The sequence below is a fragment of the Eulemur rufifrons genome, chromosome 27, assembly GCF_041146395.1.
Source record: "Eulemur rufifrons isolate Redbay chromosome 27, OSU_ERuf_1, whole genome shotgun sequence".
NCBI classification, from domain to species: Eukaryota; Metazoa; Chordata; class Mammalia; order Primates; family Lemuridae; genus Eulemur; species Eulemur rufifrons.
The window spans coordinates 17,565,114-17,589,928 of NC_091009.1; the positions used below are offsets into that span (position 1 = coordinate 17,565,114).

Consider the following 24,815-nt stretch of genomic DNA (forward strand, 5'->3'; position numbering starts at 1 on the left):
ACTTATATTTTGTAATGAGAACACTTAAAATCTACTCTCTTAGTAATTTTCAAGTATAAATATAGCTATTAACTATAGTCACCATGATGTACTATAAATCTCTTGAACTTATTCCTCCTAACTGTAACTTTGTGTTTTTTGACCAACATCTTCCCAATCCTCTCCTCACCCCGCTCAGCCTCTGGTAACCTCTATTTTACTTTGTTTCTATGAGTTTGACTTTTTTAGATTCCACATGTAAGTGAGATCATATGGTATTTGTCTTTCTGTGCCTACCTTATTTCATGTAACATAGTGTCTTCCAGTTTCATCTTTGTCATCACAGGACAGGATCTCCTTCCTTTATGAAGGATGAATAGTATTCCACTATGTATATGTATCACATTTTCTTTATTCTTCTGTGGATGGATACTTAGGTTGATTCCACATCTTGGCTATTGTGAATAATGCTACAATGAACATGGGAGTGCAGATATCTTTTTCTTGTCTTGGCGATAGGGTCTCACTTGGTCACCAGGGCTGGAATGCAGTGACATCATTATAGATCACTGCAACCTCAAAGTCCTGGGCTCAAGTGATCCTCCTGCCTCAGCCTTCCAAGTAGCTGAGACTACAAGTGTGTGCCACCACACCTGGCTAATTTTTCTATTTTTTTGTTGAGATCAGGTCTTACTTTTGCTCAGGCTGGTCTCAAACTCCTGGCCTCGAGCAATCCTCCTGCCTCAGCCTCCCAAAGTGCTAGTATTACAGGCATGAACCACTGCACCTGGCACAGTTATCTCTTTGTCATACTGATTTCATATCCTTTGGATATATACCCAGTAATGGGACTGCTGGATCATATGGTAGCTCTATCTTTTAATTTTTTGAGGAACCTCCATACTGTTTTCCATAATGGCTATATTAATTTACATTCCCAGCAACAGTGTACAAGGATTCTCTTTTCTCCACATCCTTGCCAACATTTAGCTTTCATCTTTTTGATAATAGTCATTCTAACAGGTGTGAAGGGGTATCTCATTGTGGTTTTGATTTACATTTCCCTGATGATTAGTGATGTTGAACATCACTTTTCCTTCTGCTTGAAGGATTTCCTTTAACATTTCTTGCAGTGCAAACCTTCTGGCGATCAATTCTTTTAGCTTTTGTTATGTCTGAACATTTTTATTTCATCTTTGTTTTGGACAGGTATTTTATCCAGGTGTAGAATCCTAGTTTGACAGTTTAAAGTTTTTCTAATATTTTTCTGGCTTGCATGATTTCTGACAAGTCAGCTGTTATCTTTGTTCCTCTTCCTCCTTATGTAATATGTCTTTTTACCTGTGGTTGATTTTATAGTTTTTTTTCTTCTCACTGGTTTTAAGGCAACTTGTGATACAAAAACTTGACATAGTCTTTTTCATCGGAGTTTGTTAAACATTTGAGGTCTGTGGGTTTATGGTTTCTAGAAAATCTGGAAAAATTCTGGCCATTAGATCTTCCAATGTTTTTCTGTCCCCCTTCTCTCCTCTTCCTTAAGGATTCTACACAGATATTAGGTTGCCTGACATTGTCCTCCGGCTCAGTGATGCACTGTTCATCATTTTCCATCTGTTTTTTTTTTCTCTATTTCATTTTGGATAATTTCTATTGCTATGTTTTCAAGTGCACTATCTTTTCTTCTGCAATGTCTTTTTTTTTTTTTGTTGAGACAGAGTCTCACTTTGTTGCCCAGGCTAGAGTGAGTGCCATGGCGTCAGCTTAGCTCACAGCAACCTCAGACTCCTCGGCTTAAGCGATCCTACTGCCTCAGCCTCCCGAGTAGCTGGGACTACAGGCATGCGCCACTATGCCCGGCTAATTTTTTTCTATATAGATTTTTAGTTGTCCATATAATGTCGTTCTATTTTTTTAGTAGAGACGGGGTCTCGCTCAGGCTGGTCTCGAACTCCTGACCTTGAGCAATCCACCCGCCTCGGCCTCCCAGAGTGCTAGGATTACAGGCGTGAGCCACCGCGCCCGGCCTGCAATGTCTTAATATACTAATTCCTCAGTGTGTTGTGAACGCTGTCACCTATGTGGCACTTCCTACAGTACGTGGTTCATTTTTAACTTGTGTCTTGCAGCTGTTACTAACTTCAAGCCTTTTTTCATGTTCCTTCCACCTGGAGGGTCTTTTCCAATCTGTCTTTTAAATTTCATCCATCCTTCAAATCCCTAAAAAAGCCATCCTTTCTAGTGTCCATACAGAACTCACTCTTCTAACTTCTATAGCATCTATTGTGTACGCCTGTTTGAGCACTTCCATTGTTTCCTATTTGGGTGTGTTTTTTAAGTGTGCACATATTTACATTTTGTCTTTTCAAATGAACCGAAATCTTGGAGAGGCAGGAACCATACGTAAATAATTCCTTCATGTATCTTAAGACATAGCAGGTACTTCAAGAGGTATTTTTAAAATGAATGCAGAGATCATTCATTTCCACACACTGATGGAATCACAGTAAATTGGCACCTTGATCATCACCTTCTTTTTGTTGCCCACATTGTGAAGTGGTACTGTTGGTGAAAAGCCTCAAAATAAGGCTTTTTGGGTTTCAAACCAGATTCTACCTTAGAGAATATTATTGGGTCAAGGTTCTGAAGTATATTTCATCTTATTTTTATTTATCACATAAAATGCTGTGCCCCAATTTCTACAAAATAATTTAATACAAGGGATGTCATATCAAATAATATTTCAACAGAAGCCAAGGAAATCCTGGTATCGCATAGCCAGTGAACATAAACTAGTATTTATTTATGCAAACATGTTGAAAATGCCTCTAAATCTTCAAAAAATATTTATGTTGCCATGAACACATAAAATGGAAAATCTAAAGTGAATATCAAGATTTCAGTTTTAGTTCATAAAAAATATTGAAGGAAAATTCCTTTCCACAAACACAGAAGAGTTGGCCAGAGTGAGAAAATGTAAAAAATATCATTTTCTACCTTGGAAAAGGCATGAGGACTATTTTTTAAAAAAGTATTTCAACAATAGGAATGCCTATAAAAAGATTAAATTTTCTTGTCATAATGGCATCTTGAAATCCTACATAGCTTTACCCCTTGCTAACTAAATTTAAAACACATAAACTCCTCATACAGAATACTTTTGTACCAGAAAACAGGTAATTCACATTCTGATAAAGAGCAAAAGACAAGTGCTTTATTATGAGAACTGTTCAAGTAAAATTTCAGTGTGCACCAGTGAAAGTGAATAAAGATTTGCATCAATTTTTTTGAATGAACACTAGGTTAAAAAGGGGCTACACAGTTTGTTTTTTTTTTTTTCCAAACACCACCCTTTGCTAAGGCAAAAATACACTTCATTTTAGAACAGAACTGTTACAGAAGAAAGCTACATCACAGTACAGTACAGAATGTAAAATTCATCCTAGTCTGGGAGCCATTATGGAACGGCGCATCACCTACACTTAGAGCTTTCTAAGGTAGGTTAGAATTACAGTATTTATCACAGCTTTATTTTTCCTTAAACTGATAAAATTTTATACTTTCTGTTTCTCAGGAGTGTGCAGATGGGGCCCGTATTTTGATATTACAGTAATTACAACATTAAATAACATTGCACAGTCAACCTCCAAGGCTAATTCAGTATAAAATAACAAGTATTAAAATGTACCTTTACTAGTGATTTTACATAGCATATATCACTAATTATGAAAGAAAAGTAGGCAAATGCCCAATTACAAAGCCGCACGTTTTAGGCATAATGATGTGGAATAAATACAAGAAATCTGGCAAAATATTTAAAACAAATGTTACATGGGAACAAACTGAACAACCACGTAAGCGTAAATCAATAATACACTGTTATAAATAGTATGTTTTGCCCACAAGTCTCTTAAGTACTTACAGATATTACAACGGCGGGGGTGGATGAAGAGGATGGCAGGAGAATGAGGCAAATGTTCCCAATGCCAGTTAATTCCTGAGGTGGCATTATTTCTTAACTGATGCATTGATCAACACTGTAAAGATGAGTTTGTGCTATGAAACAGTCCCAATAGTAGTATATTCCCGCAATTACATTGCGGTATTCTGAAGGCAGCAAACCTAAGTGACAGTTTACATTATAATAGCCAGATAAAGTATTGTTTCTTTTTAATTTTGCTGCTACAGTTAGCAGTGGGTCAGAAAACACTTCAAAGTTCAAAAGAAACTTGTAGATTTAACTTTACCTCCAGTACTTCTTGGTTAGCTCAAGGCAAAGCTATTATTTATTTTCACATACTTTATTTTAAAAACTCTAAGTGCCAACACTGTAAACCCTTTGTATCTTTCTCAATGAAACCTTGTTTGATAACAAGGATAAGAGCAAAGGTAAGCAGGAGTAATTCTGTGTATAATAAAGCTGATCTGTTTATCAGCTTCTGGTTTAAATTTAAATATGGTTTTAAAATAATTTTAAAAAGTCCATGCTACAATTGTAAAGACTATTTCTGTGCACTTTTAATTCTGGACACAATTTTCAAAATTGCATGATGGAGGTTAAGAATTTAAAAAACCCACCAGAATGTAAATAACAGGGAAGAACATTTTCAACTCAAAGCATCAAATGTACATTTATGTGCAGAAATCTAGACAACTATACAAGTTTTTGAGCAATCATGTTTTATTATACAACTCTATGAACAGAAATGAACAGAAATACACAATATACTTACCTGTACATGTGAACCTACTTTTTAAGCTACAGATATTTATTATAGCTCATACTGACTTTAACTTTACAGTTCATAACTATGTATAACCTTATTGCATTAAGGGCAAATTCTACATGGGGAGATTCACAGGTGGACCACATTAGGCATTACCAGTACATTCAAAAACTGTACCTCTTATATGGATGTGTCTTCCCTGATCCTGTAAATTTGGATTTCTTTACAGCTTAAGCTCATTTGCTATTTTGGATGCAATGTTCTTAAAGGCAATAGATGTCCCAGATATTCGCTTGAAGCGGACCCCATTAAGTGACAGCCGTGGCAACTTGCAGACTTCCATCTCCCACTGCACGAGGCTATCCTGTCTAGCATCTCCATGGACACAGAAAAGCAAAAACCTCTCTTTCTGTTCGTAATCACAGTTATTTGCATCTAATACTTTTCGGATTTCTCTCATCATGTCATTAGGGTCCATTGAGCTAGTGGTCTTCATACTCCATGTGAACCGCAAAGAACGCGGTTTGGAATCTTTACCCTCTTCCTTGTCTCTTTCTTTTGGTTCCCCTGATGTACTTCTGGAAAAAAGAGGGCAAAGGGAAAGAATGAAAACAAAAATTCTATTCAGCAAAGAAATCAAAACACATATGTAAGTGGTCATAATTCAGTGCCTAATAAAACTACTCAATTTGCAGACTACCTTCAGATAGACACAAAGATTTACGTTATCTTGCTGGTACAAAAACAGACCCCAAGATGCCATCTGTTTTTACTTTTAATATCTTCAACCTAAAATAGCATATTTTCTTAAATATATTTGTGGGAAACAAGTCTGCAGCTGAAAGTGAAGAACTTAACCTTTTTTTCAGTTCTATATTTCTCTATTCAAGTTTACAAAAGCAGATTTTCCATTTTATATAATACATACATGTGGTAAATATATCTAAATACAGATTCTCCATTCTACATATATCTATATATATACACGTATGCAAAACAGGGACCACTAATATTCTGCTTGTAAATATACATTTTTGAAATATAGAGAAAAATTTCTTTTTTCCTGCGCTTTTTGAGAAGGAGGAATATAATAACTATAGAGGGAAAGAGAATAATTTATACCTGATAATATTAAGAATGTTTTGTTGCAATTATGTAAAGATGTCAGATTATCCCATACCTCTCAGTATCCTCCTGTGATTTCTCATGTCACTAATGACATATTGAAAATAGTCTACAGGCCTTCACCTGACCTACAGTCCCACTCCTCCTCCCACCCCACCCCTGTTATTTTTTTCCTTGCTCACTCCTATCAGGACACACTGGCTTCCACGCCATTCCTCGAACGCACGGCTTAAGGCAGTTGCGCAGGCTGTTCCCTGTGCCAGGAACACTCTACCCCACATGGCTGCATGGCTAACTCCCTTACCTTTTTCAAATCTCTGCTCACTTTCTCCATGAGGCCCCCCCGACCACCCTACTGTACCCTGACTCCTACCCTTGCATGGCCAATACCCCTTAACCTGCTCTATTTTTTCTTTATAGTACTTATCACATCCTAATATATTATTTGACCCATTTATTAGGTTTATCATTTCTTATCTGAATTTACCACTAGATTGTAAACTTTAGGACAAGGAGTTTTGTCTATTTCCTTCACTGACGTATCTCAGGCATCTAGAATTGTGCTGGGCACATAGTAGATGATAAACACGTACTTGTTAAATGAATTAACCTCATGGGATTTTACTTATTGCAGGTATCCCAGAAATAATATAGAACCAGAAAACCTATTTCAGATAATTATAGGAAGGTGAAGTTAATAGATCATTCATGATAGAGAATAACCTGTAATTAAATTTGCTTAGCAATTATCCAAATACAGATGTTGCAATTTTAACTTGATAACCTATCTCACTTATCTGTGATTTAAGAAAGAAATAATATTTTGGAAGGAGTTTATAATCTGCTACATAAATATATTAACATATACATTTTATATCAATACTATAATGTATATTCATATATACACTTACATTTATACAATTTTATATATATATATATATATATATATATATATCTCCCCTTCATTCCTAGGTATCTGAGCCCCTGAAGCTCTGCAAACCATGCAAGCTTGAGAAAATAAAGAACGGAATAGGTAGAGAAAATAAATTTCTAAGGACTGCTAAATAGTACGGAAAGTACTTATTTCATTGTCTTCTCCATTTTTCTCTTTTTGCTCACTGAGTCTAAGCCATTGCATCACAGGCCTCTTTGGGCTTATAGACCCAGCCAGAGTCATTTATCAGGGTCACATGTATTAACTCTGGTGATAGAATCAGCATGCTGGAAGGGACCTGAGAGATCACTTGATTGAGAACTCATTTTAAAAACAGAACTGATGGTTAGGAAATTTAAATTATTTTTCTAAGGTCATAGAACTAATGAGATGAGAAGTGAAGATTTGAATTCAGATGTCGTATTTTAAGTTTAGCTGTCCTTCCGTTCCACCTTAAGATGACTGTAAGACAACAGGCAGATGTAAGATGTTTTTCTGTGTGTAGTCTCACAAACATCACCACTGATAACGTCAACTATAAAAAGCTCCCAGAAATGTGGATACCAACAGAATAACAGCTAACATTTATTGAGCACTTACTATGTGCAGTAATTGCATAACTATGTGCAGTACATGCATAACATGTAATATTTACCCATTTACCCCCACAACGGCACTACAAGGCAGTCAGGATGAGGAGGTGGAGGCAGGAAGAGTTGAAGTAACTTCCCCAAAGCCACACAGCAAGGTAAGTGGTAGACACAGCTCAAACCCACGTGATGTGGCTCGAGAGCCGGTGCTTCTAGCCACTCTAACACACCATCTCTCAAAAATGATAGAGCCTCATTAGAACTGTTTTTATCCCACCTATGATCCTTATTGTTTCCTTATCTGTAAAATGGGTATTTTTCACCTCATTGTTGTGATGATGAAATGACCACCAAGTACCTTGCAGTTTGTATTCAATAAACCTTTCTTCGAAAGCAAAAAAGAAAACAAAACCCAACAACAACCAAACAAAAGGGAAAGTAAAAAATTGCTAAATTCTTATGTTAATAAAATCATGTAGTCATATTAAAAGGATAAAAATGCATGCAGATTAATTTCAATATTAGCAGCCACCTGTGACACTACATACTATTAAATATCTCAGAGGAAAATTTAGTGGAAATACAGGATGAGATGCAAGGAGGGGGCTCAAAAGTGAAGACTAAGTGGGGGAGGGACTAAAAAAGTCTCCTGTGTTTATTTAAAAGGCAGAAGAAAGTTAAAAATATTTGTCTTGCCTCCCTTTGGCTTCCTACCATGGTGACTCAGGCACCTAACTCCACAAAGAAACATTGCAACTATTATTAGTAAACATAAATATAGCGCAGTTTGTAAAAAAGACTACATAGCAATGCTTAGTAAAGTTTTCCCAAAGTTCATTATGTTTTACATTTTTAATAATTTAAAAAGTAAAAATTAAATTAGAGGCTGGTGTTCAGCTGGTCAAAACAGCTCCTGAATGAAGCCAGACGTCTACCCTACTGTGGCTCTAAGATTTATATTGCATCCCTTACTGCTTGTGTACACTCAAGACGATTTAATGCCTTCATTTCTTAAATTTCCCATTTATACAATGTGAACCCGAGTACTAACGTGTCCGTAATGTGGTCCCCAGAGCAGCAGCCTTAGAGTCTCCTGGGAACTTGTTAGAAACCCAAATGTTCGGCCCCTCCCCCCTCTTCCCATCAGCTGAAGGGGAAGCCAGGGGTGTGGGCTCAGGAATCTTTTCAGCAAGTCCTCCCTGTGATTCTGAGTGTGCTCCAGTTTGAAACCCACCACCAGAATGAATACACAACTAGTTCTAAACGTCAAAACAAAACAAAAAGACAACATAAAGTATGGCAGGATAATTTTTAAATGTGGTCCAACACTGAATTCTCATCTAAAATATATTACTAATATCAGATCTTCCTACATATTTAATTATCTCAGTGTTCTGTGTTATTTGTGCTATTTTGCTTTCTTCAAAAGACTCATTTTGGTTACACCATTTTATGGAGAAAAAGATCAGTACATTTTCATCTATTAATTCTTCTGCTATGACATATTTTATACAACAGAAAGGCTATTTCTCTACCAAGTGTACAATTCAAAATAATGTTTGGAAAACAAACTTCAAGTTCATTAACTTAAACTTAAATGCTAGGCAACATTATGAAAACCCACCCCAATATAAAAATTTAAAATATACATGTATCTAGTTATTAGTTCTATTCATGATGATTAAGTGCGATAAGTATTTCCAAAGTAGCTTTCAGACACAGGGACCTAGCAGCGAAGGATTGATAGTGGCTCCTCACCTTGAGGTGTCGGTTCTGCCACTGGCTTCGCCTTCACTTGGATCCCTCAAAACAAAGTGAAGGTTGAGATTTAATGATAAAAGTGAAAAATATATCAAGAAAACCTACATCTAAAATGATTTTAAAATTAACTTGTTGAGCAAACTTCTACCATGACAGTTTTCTATTATTAGTCTAATACTATTTCTCATGTTTTTCATCATAACCACATGTAACTATCATTTATTGAGCGTCTACTGGGTATTATCAAGAGGAGATACTAGGTGAAAGTTGAGAATTTTTTTTTTTTTTTACATCATCTTCCAATTACCAGCCACAATTTTAAAGTCATAATTTATCCTTTGGTTTAGTTTAATCTAAAGTTAAAACTATTTAATAATTGTCAACAGCAAGATTCAACTTCATATTTGTTATTACATATAATTCTAGTAGTCGCTCAATTCAGAGAAAATATAAATTAACCTTGTAAGTTAGAAATAAAGCTCAACACATAGGTAAATATTTCTAAAAGTAAATACCAACTTTAAAATAAGCAATTAATTTACTTCGGAAGTTATGCTAACAATTCATGCACATGATAAAATATTAAAGCAAATCAAAAGCCTATCCAAGCAGGTGAGTCTAAAAACAGATTCAATCTTAAACAAAAACACTGATCTTACCTGGATATTCACCTGTGAAATAAAATCAGGAAAACACTCCTAACTGTCCTTGTGTTGAATATAATTAGTATTTTTGAAGGCTACCAAAATTTTAACCACTTTGTTGTTTTTAAAAGTTAATTAAATACCTTGTGACAGAGAGCAAAATACTAGTAAATAGCTGGGAAAAATCACCAACTTGATTTCTTAAGTTAATGTTGTCTTAATGTTTTAGCCATTCCAGAAACATTTTATCACTTATGTAAACTGAATGCAACAGAAGTAAAATCAGTGCCACTCTCCCATGAAAACAACACATCCACACACCAAGCTCTAAAACTTTAAGTGGTTATTAAGGATATGAATGCCTTATGCCTCTCAGGGTCTTTAACTGTAGGCCTTTCTTAACAAACATATTGCATAAAAACCATTTTTCTACCTGAATTAAAGGACAATAAAATGTATTCTCACATTCACATAGAGTTTCTTAAATTTCTATTTTTAGCAACTGGCATTTTCATTGGGAAGTATCATAAAATCCAATGCCACCTATACAAATCTATTTTTATTATAGCCCACTGAAAGAAATAAAACATTTTTGAGTAGGTTCAAAGTGAACTGTGCATTTTCAGGTATGTGTAGGGGAACTGACATACACAGAAGGGCAGTGCACCAGCTTGACAAGAAAGAGCTGTTGACTCCCGCTGCTACGATAAAATTCCTTTAATAGGAAGGGATGTAAGTTTCACTGGACTTTTCTGTCCTATTTATATTTTGCCTTATAACTCACTGTTAGCACATACCTATTTCACTGCTGCCAAACTTTAGGAATGAGGAGTGAAATATCCATTAGACCCTATTTCGTCTGCTACAATTAGTTGAAATAGCAATTGGCCCATACCCTGGTTCCTGCCTACTTGGATGCCAGTAGGACCACCGACTGGAAGACTTTCTGCTGCTTGGCAATGGTTTCAAACAGCCCAGGAAGTGTGCTGTCCATAGCCACGGGGGGAGGCAGATGGGGCTACAGAAGGCACAGCTGGCTTTAAGAGCATACGCAGCATGGCATGGCTCTCTGACACTTCAAACTTAAAACCCAAATACCTTATATGTAGCAATATATACTCAACTGAACAAACTGGATTATTCCCTAATGGGCTAAGAATGAGCTATGGTTAGAAAATCATAAGGTTTGGTGTAAAAGAAGTAAGCCCTGCAGGTTATCTTGGGCAGAGAATTCCAGGCAGAAGGAATAGCAAGTACAAAATCCTGAAGTGGGTGTGCCGGGTATACTTGAGGACAGTCAGGTGCCTGTGTCTGGAACCAGCAAGGGGAAGAGTGGGAGAAGAAGAGGTCAGAGCGGAAATGGGTGGCCAGACAACACAGGGCCTTGTGGGCCACTGTGAAGGCTTTGAATTGTATTCTGAGCAAGATGAGAGCTCATCCAGGGCTTTAAAAATCAAGGAGTGACATGATCAGACTCACACTGCTGGCAACACAAGAGGAGGACAAGGACAGAAGCTAGGAGACCTATCAGGAGGTGCGGGATTGACAGTGGTGAGAGTGACGGAAGTGGCCAAAGCCTGGAAAGTGCTGAGAAGGTGCTGGAGCCGGCACAGCCTGCCCGTGGCTCTGAGATGTGGCACTAGGGAGAGAGGTGTCACGGTGAACGCCAAGGTTTGTAGTCTGAGCAACTAAAAAAGTGGTGCTGCCATTTCCTAAAATGGTAAAGAATAAGGGAGGGACAAGTTTGGAAGAGGACTGGGAGTTGAATTTTGAACACATTCAGGCGATTGGACAGACAAGTCTGTAGTTGCGGAGAGAGATTTGGGCTAAAGATATAAGATGTATCTGGGAGTTGTTCACAGATGGACTCTAATGTCATGAGCCGGAATGAGATCACCAAGAGAGTGAGGAAAACCTGAGAGGAGAATATGTACAAAGACTGAGCCCTCAGGCATTCTGGTATTTAGAGGTTAGGAAGAAAGGCAAGGGAGCCTAAAAAGAACCAGCGAAGAGAAGGGATAGCTAGCTTGTGAGCCAGGAGAAAACCAGAGCCAAGTGGGAGAAACGTTTCAACCGTGTGGAATGTTTCAAGATAGTAAGTAGCTCACAGGAAGGAGCCATATTAGCCTCACTTCCTGGTATATCAACAATGCCTAGGGAAATGCCCAGCACGTAGTAGGTCTTCAAGTATTTGTTAAATGACTGTATGGAGATCCTTCATCCAAACCTCCCAACATACCATCTGTAAGGCATTTTTTCTTACTGTGACATTCTGTTTCTTGACTTCTTGTCCAGAGTACTCTTTACTAAGTTTCTTCAGAATCTAATTTTTCATTGCAAGGTCAAGAGAAATATTTTGCAGAATGCTTAATGCACAATTAGTAATCAAGCATTAAACTCAAAAACCTATTTTTCCTCATTTAAAAACTAATCCTGGCTTACCCACGAGAAAGTACTGGCTTTCCAAAATGGCCTTAGTCAGCCAAATTCCAAAAGCAGAAACTACGGATAATCTGACTAGTCCCTGCAGATGGTCAACTAACACTATCATCTAACTTTCATGCTGACTCCGTTGGTGAGCTTTTAGCTTTGTTTATCAAGTTGTCATGTTGCAGAGTAATTGCCCAAATGGTACAAACTCATTTATTGATATGGTTAGAAACTAATGTTCCATTTGAGGACTTAAAAGTTTTAAATTCAGTTCTGTAATTCTGGGCCAACTGATCTGTGAACCGAGTCTATAAATAGCTCCATGAAAAGGCACGAGACTAAAGCTGCTTCTTCTCTTTTCCACATCTACTCTTCGAAATCCAAGGAACAACAACAACACTGAAAATTAAGTATTCAATTAATATTCTTGAAAGCAACTATAATAGTTTCTTACTCATCAGTGAAGCCTCAGCTCAAACAACTATGATATGGAACCTTCACTTCCCCCCTTAGACAGAAACTTCTGTGCCTTCCTCTAAACTCCTTCAGCAGGTTGCCCACGCTTCTTTTTTAGCACACATTCTGCTTTATATCACGGCCAGTTGTTTACATGTCTGCTTCTTCCAAGACAGCGAGAATCTGGAGGGCACAGATGCCGTCTTATCCATCTTTATATCCTGCTCGGCACCTAACAAACTGCTTTGTACATGATGGGGCTTAAGTAGGCATTTAGTGGGACACAGTAATCGGTCAAATTTACATCAACCTGCATTATGTTCAGCAACTTGTATCATCACTGGGCACTTTATATATATGCTCACTTTTTAGAAAACAGCACAACTGTGCTGTTTGATCAGATTAGAACTTTGCTGTACGTGTATTCATTTTGTGTTTACTATGTTTTGATGTTAAGATTTTATGACATAAAATTATATAAGTAATCTATGTTAATCTAGTATGTAGGCTTTTTATACAAAGAAGAAAAAAGGTAAACTATATGTTATTATAATGTGAACAATTTAAAAGTATTTTTAAGATAAATATTTGAGAGACACATGTAAGTTCATATTTAATTCCTTTTTCTAAATCAAGGCTTTTAAATATGAGATAATCTTTTTGTTAAAATACATTTTTGATGTCAAGTTTTGCTCTTTCCCACTTTATTTTACAGACTTTAAAAATTCTTATTTAGTTCATTTTTTTTTTTGTTTCTTTCTCTTTAGGAAGAAGACTTTATGTCTTCCTGGATTTTTTTTCTTCCAACTCTGTAAAAGAGCAGCTCTAATGAAATGCCATGAAACCACTTTGGAAAATCACTAAAAAGATTCAAGAAAAAAAATCAAGTTTCCTTTATAACTCACAGAGGAAACAAAACAGGACAGTATATTGGTACTGACCTGCGAACAAATTTGGATGTGATTTTGCTTATTATACCAGTTGATGTTCCCCTTCTGGCGTGTGCAAATGCACCCGTTTCATGGGACGGTGAAGCAGGTGGCCCATTATAAGCTGCGCTGCGTCGCTCCCGGAGCTGTTCACCATGGAAAGTGCTTCGGCTTGAACTCCCTCGGGGAAAACGGGTCCGGTCTGGAGTGGAAGCACTAATACTGTGAGCAGATGGGGAAGCAGCAGGCACTCTCTGGGTTGTACTGCTGGGACAAATTAAGATATATTATTTAGAAAAGGACAGGAAAAGCTTTCAATCATGCTAAAAACTGGAAAAAAAAAAAAGGCTATGACTACTTCTTTCAACCATATTTTATTTGTTCACATTAGAGATGTGAGACATGGGTTAATTTTATTTATTGTATCATTGCAAACGGATAAAATTTCAGTCTGAAACTAAATGTCTTTTATAAAAATTTGGTCACCAAAGATTAAGGTATTACTGAAACAAGGAAACAAAGACAAATGCTTTGCAGTAAGAAGAATGCCAAACCAGGGATGTTTCACATACTTTTTTACTACCTTCAATTTAAACCATGTCACAATGTGGAACACAGATTTTATTGTTTACTAAAAAGGCTTTGAGTAAAATAATTTCCCATTTCCAATCTAGGCATTTGTTGTAGCACAACGCTCTATGACACTACCAATATTGCTAACAAACCTAACTATCAAAGGGCTAAAATGTTCAGATGCTCTGAATTTGAGAAATCCTAAAATAGACAACAAATACTACACATAATTTTATACCTGAACAGGCTCTTTGAGTTCATCTGTTTCACTGACAGGAAAACTAAAGCCCAGTTTTATTAAGAACAAGTAACTGAGCCAGGACAATTACCCAGGGGTTCCAACTCCCAGTCTAGTGGTTTTTTGTGTATTTAAATCATAAAAAATTCAATTTACCTAAATGATATATTAGGCAGCAATACATTACTTGACACATTTAAAATCAAATCCTTAAAAAAAATGCCTCTAGCAAATGATTTAAATTATAAGCAATATTTTCAATAACAGCTAAAGTACATAGTAAGTTCATGTTACAATTCAACTTTTCCTCTGCCACAAACACTAAATCTGTTCAGAAAGCTCTTAATGTGGTGGTGACTATCATTTTCACAGGGTGCTATACCTTTTAAAATTCTTAACAAAATGAAATGTAACCAACACATTACCCAGGCCGATAAGCTTCAGAGCTGTCTTTAATGGTTGGCAGTGTGACTTTAATAGGATGACCAGAAGTGGACATGGACTTCTGGTGGCGGGGTCGTGCTGAGGGAACAGCAGAGGCCACAGAAGAGCCTGCAGAAGATATGCTACTCACAGACATCTCTGTAAGGCTTTCGACACAGAGCAGTGGAGAAGACCAAGAAAAAATAAAAAAGAAAAACCACAGTTTACTAAAATTTAAGAACTAGATTTTTAAAAATCTAAATTGACTAACACCCTTCATGACTGAAACACTTAAAAGAAACTAACATTGGGGCATTATTAGTGTCTAATAAAACAGTTAATATTCTTGTTAAATTTGTACAGGGTGAATTTATCACTATCTTCTATGAAACAGTTGTCACACACACTCTGTGTGTGACTATGAGAAGGTATAAAATTATTTTTGTGGTTGTATGACAGTTTCAGATAAAATGATTATAATTGGAGACACTTTTCACTACCCCAAAATCATAGTTTGTATGATGTGTTCATTGCAGTTCATTGTCCACTGTTCATACACTAAGAATTCATAATTTTTCAAAAAATATTATCCCTGGAACCATCATCAAAATGCTTTTAGATCATGAGTCAACAGGTTAACTGTTGTATATTAAAGGAGCTTCAGATTAGGATTTAGTATAGAAAAATATCATAAGTCTGAAATCAATTTCCAGTTATCTTTCTAGCCTAAAAGATGTTATGTCCAAGGAAGACACAACATTTATCTTTGTATGCCTTACAACAACACTTACTTTACATGCCCACTAATTGAGAAGAAACAAATGTAAGAGCGGTCTGTCCACTCTACTGAAATGACTGGAGCTAGTACTAAAAACAGGACTTCATTAGAATAGGCTCCATGTCTTTGTACTGTATTGATGAGCAGTCCTTCTAACTCATGATGGAAAGAAGTTAATTTTTTTAAATAATAAAAATAATATGATTTATTATCATTTGAAAGAAAACACTTTAAGAATTGTGTGGGGTTCTGAATGATCAGTTGAGATGGCCATATTTTTTTAGAGGAAGGAAAATAAAACCTTTATTGTTCAAGTAATACAGTAATTACTTGATGGGAGGGGGACAGGGAAGGAGGCAGCAGGTACGTAAGAGAATAAGATTCATATTATAAAGATTAGCTCAGGATGGTTCAACCTGCTTTGTTATAGGGAAATATTTACTATCAGATTTTATGCAGAAATTCACAGGGGAAGAAATTTACCTCCTGATTTCCCTAAATATTTCCCTATCCTTCCATGCTGGTACAGAAGGGGAGATGCCTTAGTAGGAATAGTTGGCTGCAATCTTATTATTGTGTATTTCCTTCTCACTTGACCCATCCATTTGCAGTCGTTTCAGCAAGAGCACTAACAACAGTAGCAATGGTATTACTGCTTGGCACTATGACTTTTACCTGTTGTCTTTCCCATTCTGTAATGCCATGTATCGATCCGTGGTCCTTTCACAAACATAGGTATTCCTTCTTGCCATGCTACCTCCAGGATACACATTGTTCTTTAAGAAGGAAACAAAAAAAATTAAAATTCTAACTATATTTGTGGAAAGTCAAAGAAATGAATTTAAACTGGCTTTGTAGAATTTTAATTGATCAGAATCTTACATTAATAAGATCTATCTTCTGCCTCTCTCTTGTTTAGATTTCAGAAGTAAAAGGCAAAGCATAAAAAACAGTTTTAGGAGGTTTAGCTTACTCTCTTATATAGCAGTAGCCAGCAGTTGTTTGGAAGCAACAAGAAAGCTGGGTTTCTATTCACTCTCTCTTTTGTGAGCTGGTGGTAGGGAAAGGGCACAGCGGGGGCACAGGCAGACCTAAGTCACTGGGAGCTAGAGTCAACCCCACACTGAGTATCATCGCCAACAGGAAGCTGTGGCCTGAAGACAGCACACCTACAGGGAAGCCTGTGGGAAGCCCCCCAGCCAATGGGAACAGTAAGGAGACTAAGGCTCCAGGATCAAAGGCATGCCCAGCTGAGGCCACCAACAGAGGTATGTGCAGTGCCACTCTGAGGATGTTTCCTCTGGTCTCACTCAGGTTTTAACCAAAAGGTAGGCCCACTCTGAGGAGCTTTGGAGAAAAGAGAAAAAATAAGCAAAAAGGAATAGACAGATGGGTGATTCTCCTTACCATGCACACAACCCTTGACCTATAACCCCTGTTGTGCCTGCCCAAATCTTGACTAGTTACCAGCAATAAAATATTCAGGAATGATTTTCAAAAGGGATAAAATAATCTTCTGTCTAATCCTTACTCTAACAGAAAAAAAAAAAATCCCTAGTTTTGGCTAATCCAGCTTTCACTATTCTTTAAAATACATAATTAAGCTAAAATTTGTTTAATCACGAAGGCTAGAAAGATGACATTTGCTTGAATTCAGTTTGGAGAAGGAAAAAAAAAATCATATATACAAGATTGTATAGTGCAGGTTCCTAGGAGGAAATGACTCTTGTCACCAGTTACATAAAAAACGCATAAATTAAAAACTAAGTACCTAAGTTGTATTTTCACAGGTAAACTTAGGATATGTAAAAGTTAAGCTATGGAAGCACAGGCTCACCAAGTCTATTTGACACAGGTTCCTATAAAAAACACACTTTTATAGTTGATCTTCCAAGTTCAAGTAACAAAACTCTAGTGACTACTGGCCAGGTAATGCTCATTCTGTTGAGGATTTGGGGACCAGGTGGAAACTACCCTTGCACACTCTTGAATTCCAGTCTGGCAACTTCCCCAAAGTGGAAGCCAACCATATAAACAACTTCTTTTATAGTAAAGCAATAATATTTCTATAATTATGTAATTTTTATATACAATATTTTATAATTATTATAGAATTTTTAATCTTTCTGAGTCACCCTAAAAGAAATAAACTCTCCTTCTCTTCATTTTGTAAAAAAGTTGATTAATATTTTTCTTAGAGTTCATGTCTTAGCCCATTTGGCCTGCTATAACAAAATACCATAGACTGGGTGGCTTATAAACAACAGAAATTTGTTGTTCACAGTTCTGGACGCTGGGAGATCAAGATGCTAGGAGATTCAGCATCTGATGGGGTCTGCTTTCTAGAATGTTGTCTTTTTGCTGTAATCTCACAAGACAGAGGGCAGAATGAGTTCCCTCAGGCCTCTCTGATAAGGGCACTAATCCCACTTGTAAGAGCTCTGCCCTCATGACCTAATCAACCCCTGGAGGCCCCAACTTCTAATACCATCACCTTTGGGATTAGGATTTCAACATAGGAATTTTGGAAGGGACATAAACATTCAGATCATAGCAGTTCACATCATTTGATACTATATGTATTGTTCATACATATGATAGATAATAATGGAAAGTACATTTATAAGTTTTATTGTCTTCTTGATTAAAAAAGACAATAACATATTTCTATTCTTCCAAATTTCTTGCCTAACCAAGGGTTTTCTATTAATTCCCACATGTAATTTTTGAATGGGAATTTCTAGAGGGAAAATCCTAATTTCCCTTACCAATAGTAACACTCTGCTATGGTTTGACTGTGTCTCCCAACGTTCCTGTGTGGAAACTCACTCCCTAACGAGACAGTGTTGGGAGGTGTGGTCCACTAGAGGTGATTCGCTGATGAGGGCTCTGTCTGCAAGGATGGTGACTGCTGTAGTGCGTTAGTTATCTCAAGAGCAGCTTTGTTATAAAAGCAAGTTTGGCCCCCTCTTGCTCTCTGGTGCAGGCCCTCTTGACCTCTTGCCTTTCTGCCATGGGATGATGGATCAAAATGGCCCTTGAAAGATGCTGCCACCTCGATATTAGACTACCCAGCATCCAGAACTATGGGAAATAAATTTCTTTCCTTTATAAAGTATCCAGTCTGTGGTATTCTCTTATAGCAACACAAAGGGCTAAGATACACTCCTATATTTATAGCCTGTAATGGTTATGGGTGATGAATAATGAAACAGATGATTCAGATAATTAACCAAAAATTTTTCTAACCATTAATCTATTTAACTATTTAATTCAAGACTCTCCCCCCCCATTGCTGTCTTATCAATTGGTCAGTTTTAAATATTATCTGACAATACCACCCTTAAGTCAACATACCAGACTAATGTTAAACAATACTCTCACAGAATCATACTTACAAGCAAGAGGCTTTACTACTGAATAAAAAAGCTTCTGATTTTATAGATAATAAATGTACTATTAAACTATCACCTATTAAATTATCTATGAAAGTATGGATATTATTTCTTTTTCCATTAGAAAGTAAGGAGCCATATCATATCATTCGAATGGATTAGGTACTTTCCATTAAACTCCATTTTACTGACAAATAATAGAGTCACTGGCAAAAATGTTCCTGGGTTCAGTCAATACTTTACAACATAACATAGCTTAAACTGTAAATGCTCAAGTGCCTTCTACCTGAGAAATTACCTCAAAAAAGGTACTAAAGTTGTATATTTTGGCTTTAAAGCAGGGGTTAGCAAACTTTTTCTGTGAAGAGTCACACGGTGGTGAACACTTTAGGATTTGTGGGCCACACTGTTCGTCAGTCCTGGCCCACCACTGGGCCAGTACCCAGGAAAATGCAAATTAAAACCAAAAGGACATGTGTTTTTTTTTTTGCCCTTCAGATTGGCAAAAATTTTATAGATTGATAATATCCAGTTGTTGATGAGCTTGTGGAGAAATAATTACTGTCTAAATTACCCTATTTAGAAAATTATTCCAATAGCATTTATTAAAAATTTAAATGTTATACCCCAAGGATGCACACACAGTCAAGGACATCCAGTAAAACACGTCAGAGCTGGAGCTTTAGGTGAGGTGAGTGGGAGTGAGGACGGGTCCCTGCAAAGACGAAGGTGACCGTGTGCCATGCGCTGGGGAGCGTGATGAGCCTGACTCTTCACAGCTGAGGTTCAAATAAGTGCGGTCATGTAGACCCCGAGGTTGAACCTTTGAGAATGTATTTAATAGAAATATACTAATAACATAAATGTACAAGGATGTACACTCTGAAAAATGGAAAACTCTGAAAACTTCACCAAAAGAAAAGTTGAATAAAGTATGATACATCTATCTATTAATACCAATGAAATAATATGCTGCTGTTAAAAAGATCCTGATGCTCTGATCTAGAAAGACCCCATACTATTGAGAAAAATTAGAATGTTATAGATATGATCTCATTTTTATAAAAACTAAAATAATCCTGTATGTGCACATATGTTCACTCATATTTCAACAAAGGAAAACCTACAGGAGAATTTACCCTAAGTAATTAGCACTAGTTATATTATATATTAGGAGTCAAGAATGGAAAGTAATGGATGGGAAAGAGGAGACTATCAATTTTTATTTTAGAAACTTCTGAATTGCTAAAATTAAACAAAATATATATTTTGGTTTCTCAATTTACCAAAATTAGAATAGTAATTTTTTAAAAATCTAGTATTAAGTGGCTTAGAATTTCTCTACTTGAATCTTTTGGCTTATATTTTAGAAAATGAGGATAAGTGTGGCATACTTAATCTGAATTTAAACTAATCCCTTAATTTTTATGCCTTCTTTAAACTAATAAATATGCTTTAAATACCCACACTATATGCTTTAGCACTAATGATTTTGAGGAAGCTATTGTGTCAACACACAACAGATTAAAAATATGAGGAGATAAGATAAGTGTTAAATAACAAGGTCTAGCAATCATAATGGCTGATGAGATTTGTAGTAGTCAGTCATAGGATGTTCCATGCACGAAACAGGACTGGAAATGACCTATAGAAATGAGATTTGCATAACGTAAGGTGGGAACTTCAGGCAAGAGCACCACATAAAGACAGCTACGGAGACAGGCAAAACTGAGTATGCTCGTGGGAAAATAAAACCAAGCTGAGTCAAATGACAGGTTAATTAGGTGAGTGGTAGAAAATACAGGACCAAATTCTTTCTTTCTATGTTGGGTGATGACACTGGAAACTGACCTCCGGCCAATGAGGGAAACGATGGCTTCCCTAGGAAAATTACTTTTTAAAAAAATACATTAAACTCTATTATAGTTGAATCATTTCCAAACACATAAGTTGGGAGGTAAGTGGTTTATACACATCAATTCTTAAAGTGGTTATGCACATCTGTTTCACAGACTAGGAACTGATAATCTAATGATATCATACAAACACATTCAAATAATAATCATATATAGTCAAAAAAGGTATGGCTTCAATTGACTAAATGAAATACTCAGTATTGGGGAGTTTAACCCATTTGCAGTTAAGGTATGTTTGGCTTTTTGGTATCTTATTTCATGTTTTCTATTTAATGTACTTTTTTTCCTCCTGTCCATAGGCTAGATCAAGGTTTTTTTTCCTTCTTCTGTTGGTTTAAAAGTTGTAATTCTATTTTTGTTCTTATATTGTTTGCCCTTAAGTTCCTGAACTCATGTTTGCTTACCACTATTGATTTCTTAAACTTGTTCCTGTCATCTGCCTAACAAGGCGTGTGTTTATATTCTTCTAATCTGCACCCCTATCCTCATGCCCTGGTTATTGTCCAGAATTTTGGTTTGAATTTTCATTATTTTTTTTTCTGTGTATGTTACCACATACATAATTTAGTAAGTCATTTGATTACTTCAACTTGCATATATTTTACAGGAACATTCTAGATTCATTTCTCTTCCTATAAGAACACTTCCTTCAGCTATGGTGTTTTCAAGTAATCACTGTGTAACCAAACAGTTGAGACATTTTATGCCTAAGAATATGTTTTAATACCTTCACATTTAAATGACAACTTAGCTAGATAAAAAAAATAGGTTCAAAGCGCTTTTCTTTCAATACTCCATTCACCTTCCACATCCATGTTGCTGTTAAGAAATCTGAGGTCAATCTGAATCTTGTTCCTCACTTTGGAATCTTTGAAAAGTTTTTTTGATTAGTTTTTGGTATCTATACACTCCACTTTAATGAGCGCAGGAGTAGGTTTTCCTTCTAGCTTCTGTTTGCTATTCTGAGTCGTTTCAATATAAAGTCTTCCCTCTTCTTTTATTTATTGTTTTTATTTATTCAATTATTTCCTTCTCTTCATTTTACCTCCTTTCCTTTTGAAATACTTATTATCTGAATGTTGCTGATTCTATTCCTAGCCTTCATATATCTTAGTTTTCTTTTGTATTTGCTATTTCTGTTCTTTCCTACTGTCTTACAGGAGGGCATATCAATTTCCCTTCTAGCTCCCTTTATATAATTTCTATAATTTGCTGTTTTAAGTGAATAATGTGAGGTAACTTTATAAACTAATTATTAGCTGAGTCTGCCTTTGATAAATAGCTTATTTGTAAATGTAAGGTTAAATGTGCTAATATAATTTTAAGCAAATATTACAAACAGGAAAAAAATGAAGCAGGAAAGTTTAATGCTCCATTTTGTGGTGAAGTTAAGTGTTATTTTAAGAATTCTTATTTTCTTTTGTTCTTAAATTGCATTTATGAGAAGCTCAGCCCCCTTTGTGTGTTTTTTAAATCGATTCATTTAAAGGTTTTGAAACATTAAAAAAAAAAAAAAGATAAGGGTTTTTACAAAAAACTCTGAAAACTAATAAAGACAACAAATTGCAATATGCCAGAATATTGACTCACACTGGGAATAGTTGAAGATTTTTTCCTCTCTGGCCCTACAAGAGGGCTTGCAGTCATCTCGCTTTTTGATCCAACTGTCGTGCTGCCAAGTTTTCGAGCCACGTCTTTGTCCCACTCCTCTTTCTGTTCACTCTCCACGCTGTTAGCCTGAGGTCTTTTGGTGTATGATACAGCAGGAGGAATGGATGGACCAACTATAATTGTTCAAAAAATAGTGTAATTAGCTGAAAAAATGATATATTTTCTTCTCACAAACAAAAACCCTGTACTAAACTTATCTGTATTTGCATGTTTTATGCTCTGAACAAAGATTACACTTTTGATTAAACAATCGGATCAGTCCCTGCAAAGTAACATAAAGCCGTGAGAACTGGATGACACGAGCACACAGAGGTACGAACATATGATGTTTAAAAAACATAAGTCTGGGTAGAACCAGTGTGTCTTTTCACTTATGGACTGTTTCCCCCACCATGATCACTGAAACGCCGCTGCTTCTGATTTGCAGAAATGCTTCGCTGGACCTTCAGGTGAGCAGGGGACTGAAGAGTGCTGTTGTTTAAGTCACTACTGGGCCGGGATCTCTGACACAAGTTTCCACTGGATAATGACTCACCGCCTTCAAACTAAAAGACAAAGAGAGACCATCAGGGTTTTAAAACAAAAAAAGTTTATACAAACAACATATTTTCTTGATTTTCTGAATACTTCAAAGCTATATGAGGAGTAATCAGAACTAAAATAGTGTGGTTTTGGACACAGAACTTCAAGTTGGCAAGCAGGAGGGGAGAGAACATCAATGTTTACTCGCAATCATCTGCTATTGTGTATAAATCCTTAGTTTAGTCAAACACCAAGTAATAGCTACCAATTACTGAATGGTTATTATATACCAGGCACCATGCTAAGCTCTTTGTGTATATTACTTTGTTTACTTGTTACAACAAACCTATGATGTATTAACCTGCACTTTATAGATGGAAAAACTGAGGTTAAGAGAGTCAAGGGATATTGTTGAGATTCAAACTTAGGATAAAATCTAAAATCTTAAATACATATACATATGTCTATATACATACATATGCACATGCACATATACATGCATGTATATATATGTATATTGTTTATTGTCTCCATATTTACAAAAACAATTTTTGGTTTATTGGCTTCGATCAGGAAATCACATCTACTTAGAACTAAGCGCAGTCAATTGGGGTTGATGCACCACCCCCTCCCTATAACACAAAAGTTGTTTGTTGCCAGCAAACTTTTGACTGAATCACTGGCATTCAGTGGGAAATCTAAATTCATGTATAGAGGGCACTAATGACAAAGAACAAAATAATACTGATGATAATTATAATAGATAATAGGTAACACAGAGCACATAGTAATCTGCTCAGAACTATTCTAAGGACTTTACAAGTATTAATTCATTTAACCCGCTCAATGAACCTAAAAGATAAGTACTATTACTATCCTCATTTTATAGATAAGGAAACTGAGGCACAGAAAATTAAGTAAACTGCCTAAGGTGCATAGTCAGTGGCTGTGCTGGGGTGGGGATTCAAATCCAGTGAAGCCTGCCCCAAAGTTCAGGCTCTTAATATTTCCAGCAGCCCCATTAGTTTATATTCGATACAATTCATACTATAATTCATGGGTGGGCTCTGCTGTATACTTGTAAAATTCGTACTTGCTTTATATTTAAATTAGGAGGAAAACTAAAGACCTTAAGAGTAAAATTTAAAATCTACGTAGAAACAATTCAAAGCCTTCAGAGATAACTATTTGTTCTATTTCACACTTAAAATTCTCTTGACTTGGCTTCCTTGATACCACATATCTAGCTATTATTGTCTCTACCGAAGATTCCTCTCTTCCATTATAATAATACCTACCTGGTGGGTTCATTGAGAGGATTGGATTAATTAGTACTTGTAAAGTCCTGAGAACAGTTCCTGGCACATTACCGTCTACAGCGTGTGCCCCTCTGATGACGACTCCAAATTTATTAATTCTATTCAAATCTCTCCCTCCAAATCCAGATCTTTACATTCAAACGTCTACTAGACAGCTCCATCCAACAGGAATCTCAAATTCAACCCCGATTGAACTTCTTGTCTTCCCCCTGAAATCTGCACTTTTCTTGTCTTGGCAAATGTACTTACACGGTCATCTATGCTAGAAATCTGAAGGGCTCTTACCCCTTAATTCCAACTGGTCACCAAGTACTACCATTAATTCTCTCTCTTACATGTCACACAGACCCACTCTGGTGGGTCTGACATCAGCCTGTTGCAGGTACCCAGTATCCTGTCCATCCGCCG

General features: G+C 36.3%; 1 protein-coding gene across 4 annotated transcripts in view; it reads right to left on the reverse strand.

The window, feature by feature from the left end:
- Positions 1–2,672: 2,672 nt before the first annotated feature.
- The window catches only part of MARK1 (microtubule affinity regulating kinase 1), a 104,746-nt gene continuing 82,603 nt past the window's right edge, over positions 2,673–24,815 (reverse strand). For 2 of the 4 annotated variants that reach the window (XM_069459649.1, XM_069459648.1), the window contains 6 exons: positions 22,958–23,111; positions 22,486–22,679; positions 16,260–16,360; positions 14,809–14,973; positions 13,585–13,836; positions 2,673–5,281 (listed from right to left, as the gene is read on the reverse strand). In XM_069459649.1, the coding sequence (XP_069315750.1) occupies positions 4,927–5,281; positions 13,585–13,836; positions 14,809–14,973; positions 16,260–16,360; positions 22,486–22,679; positions 22,958–23,111 (1,221 nt within the window). In that variant the 3' untranslated portion in view covers positions 2,673–4,926. Of the gene's footprint in view, positions 5,282–9,110; positions 9,156–13,584; positions 13,840–14,808; positions 14,974–16,259; positions 16,361–22,485; positions 22,680–22,957; positions 23,112–24,815 lie in introns of all 4 variants that reach the window. The other 2 variants (XM_069459647.1, XM_069459646.1) reach the window with 2 other exon arrangements.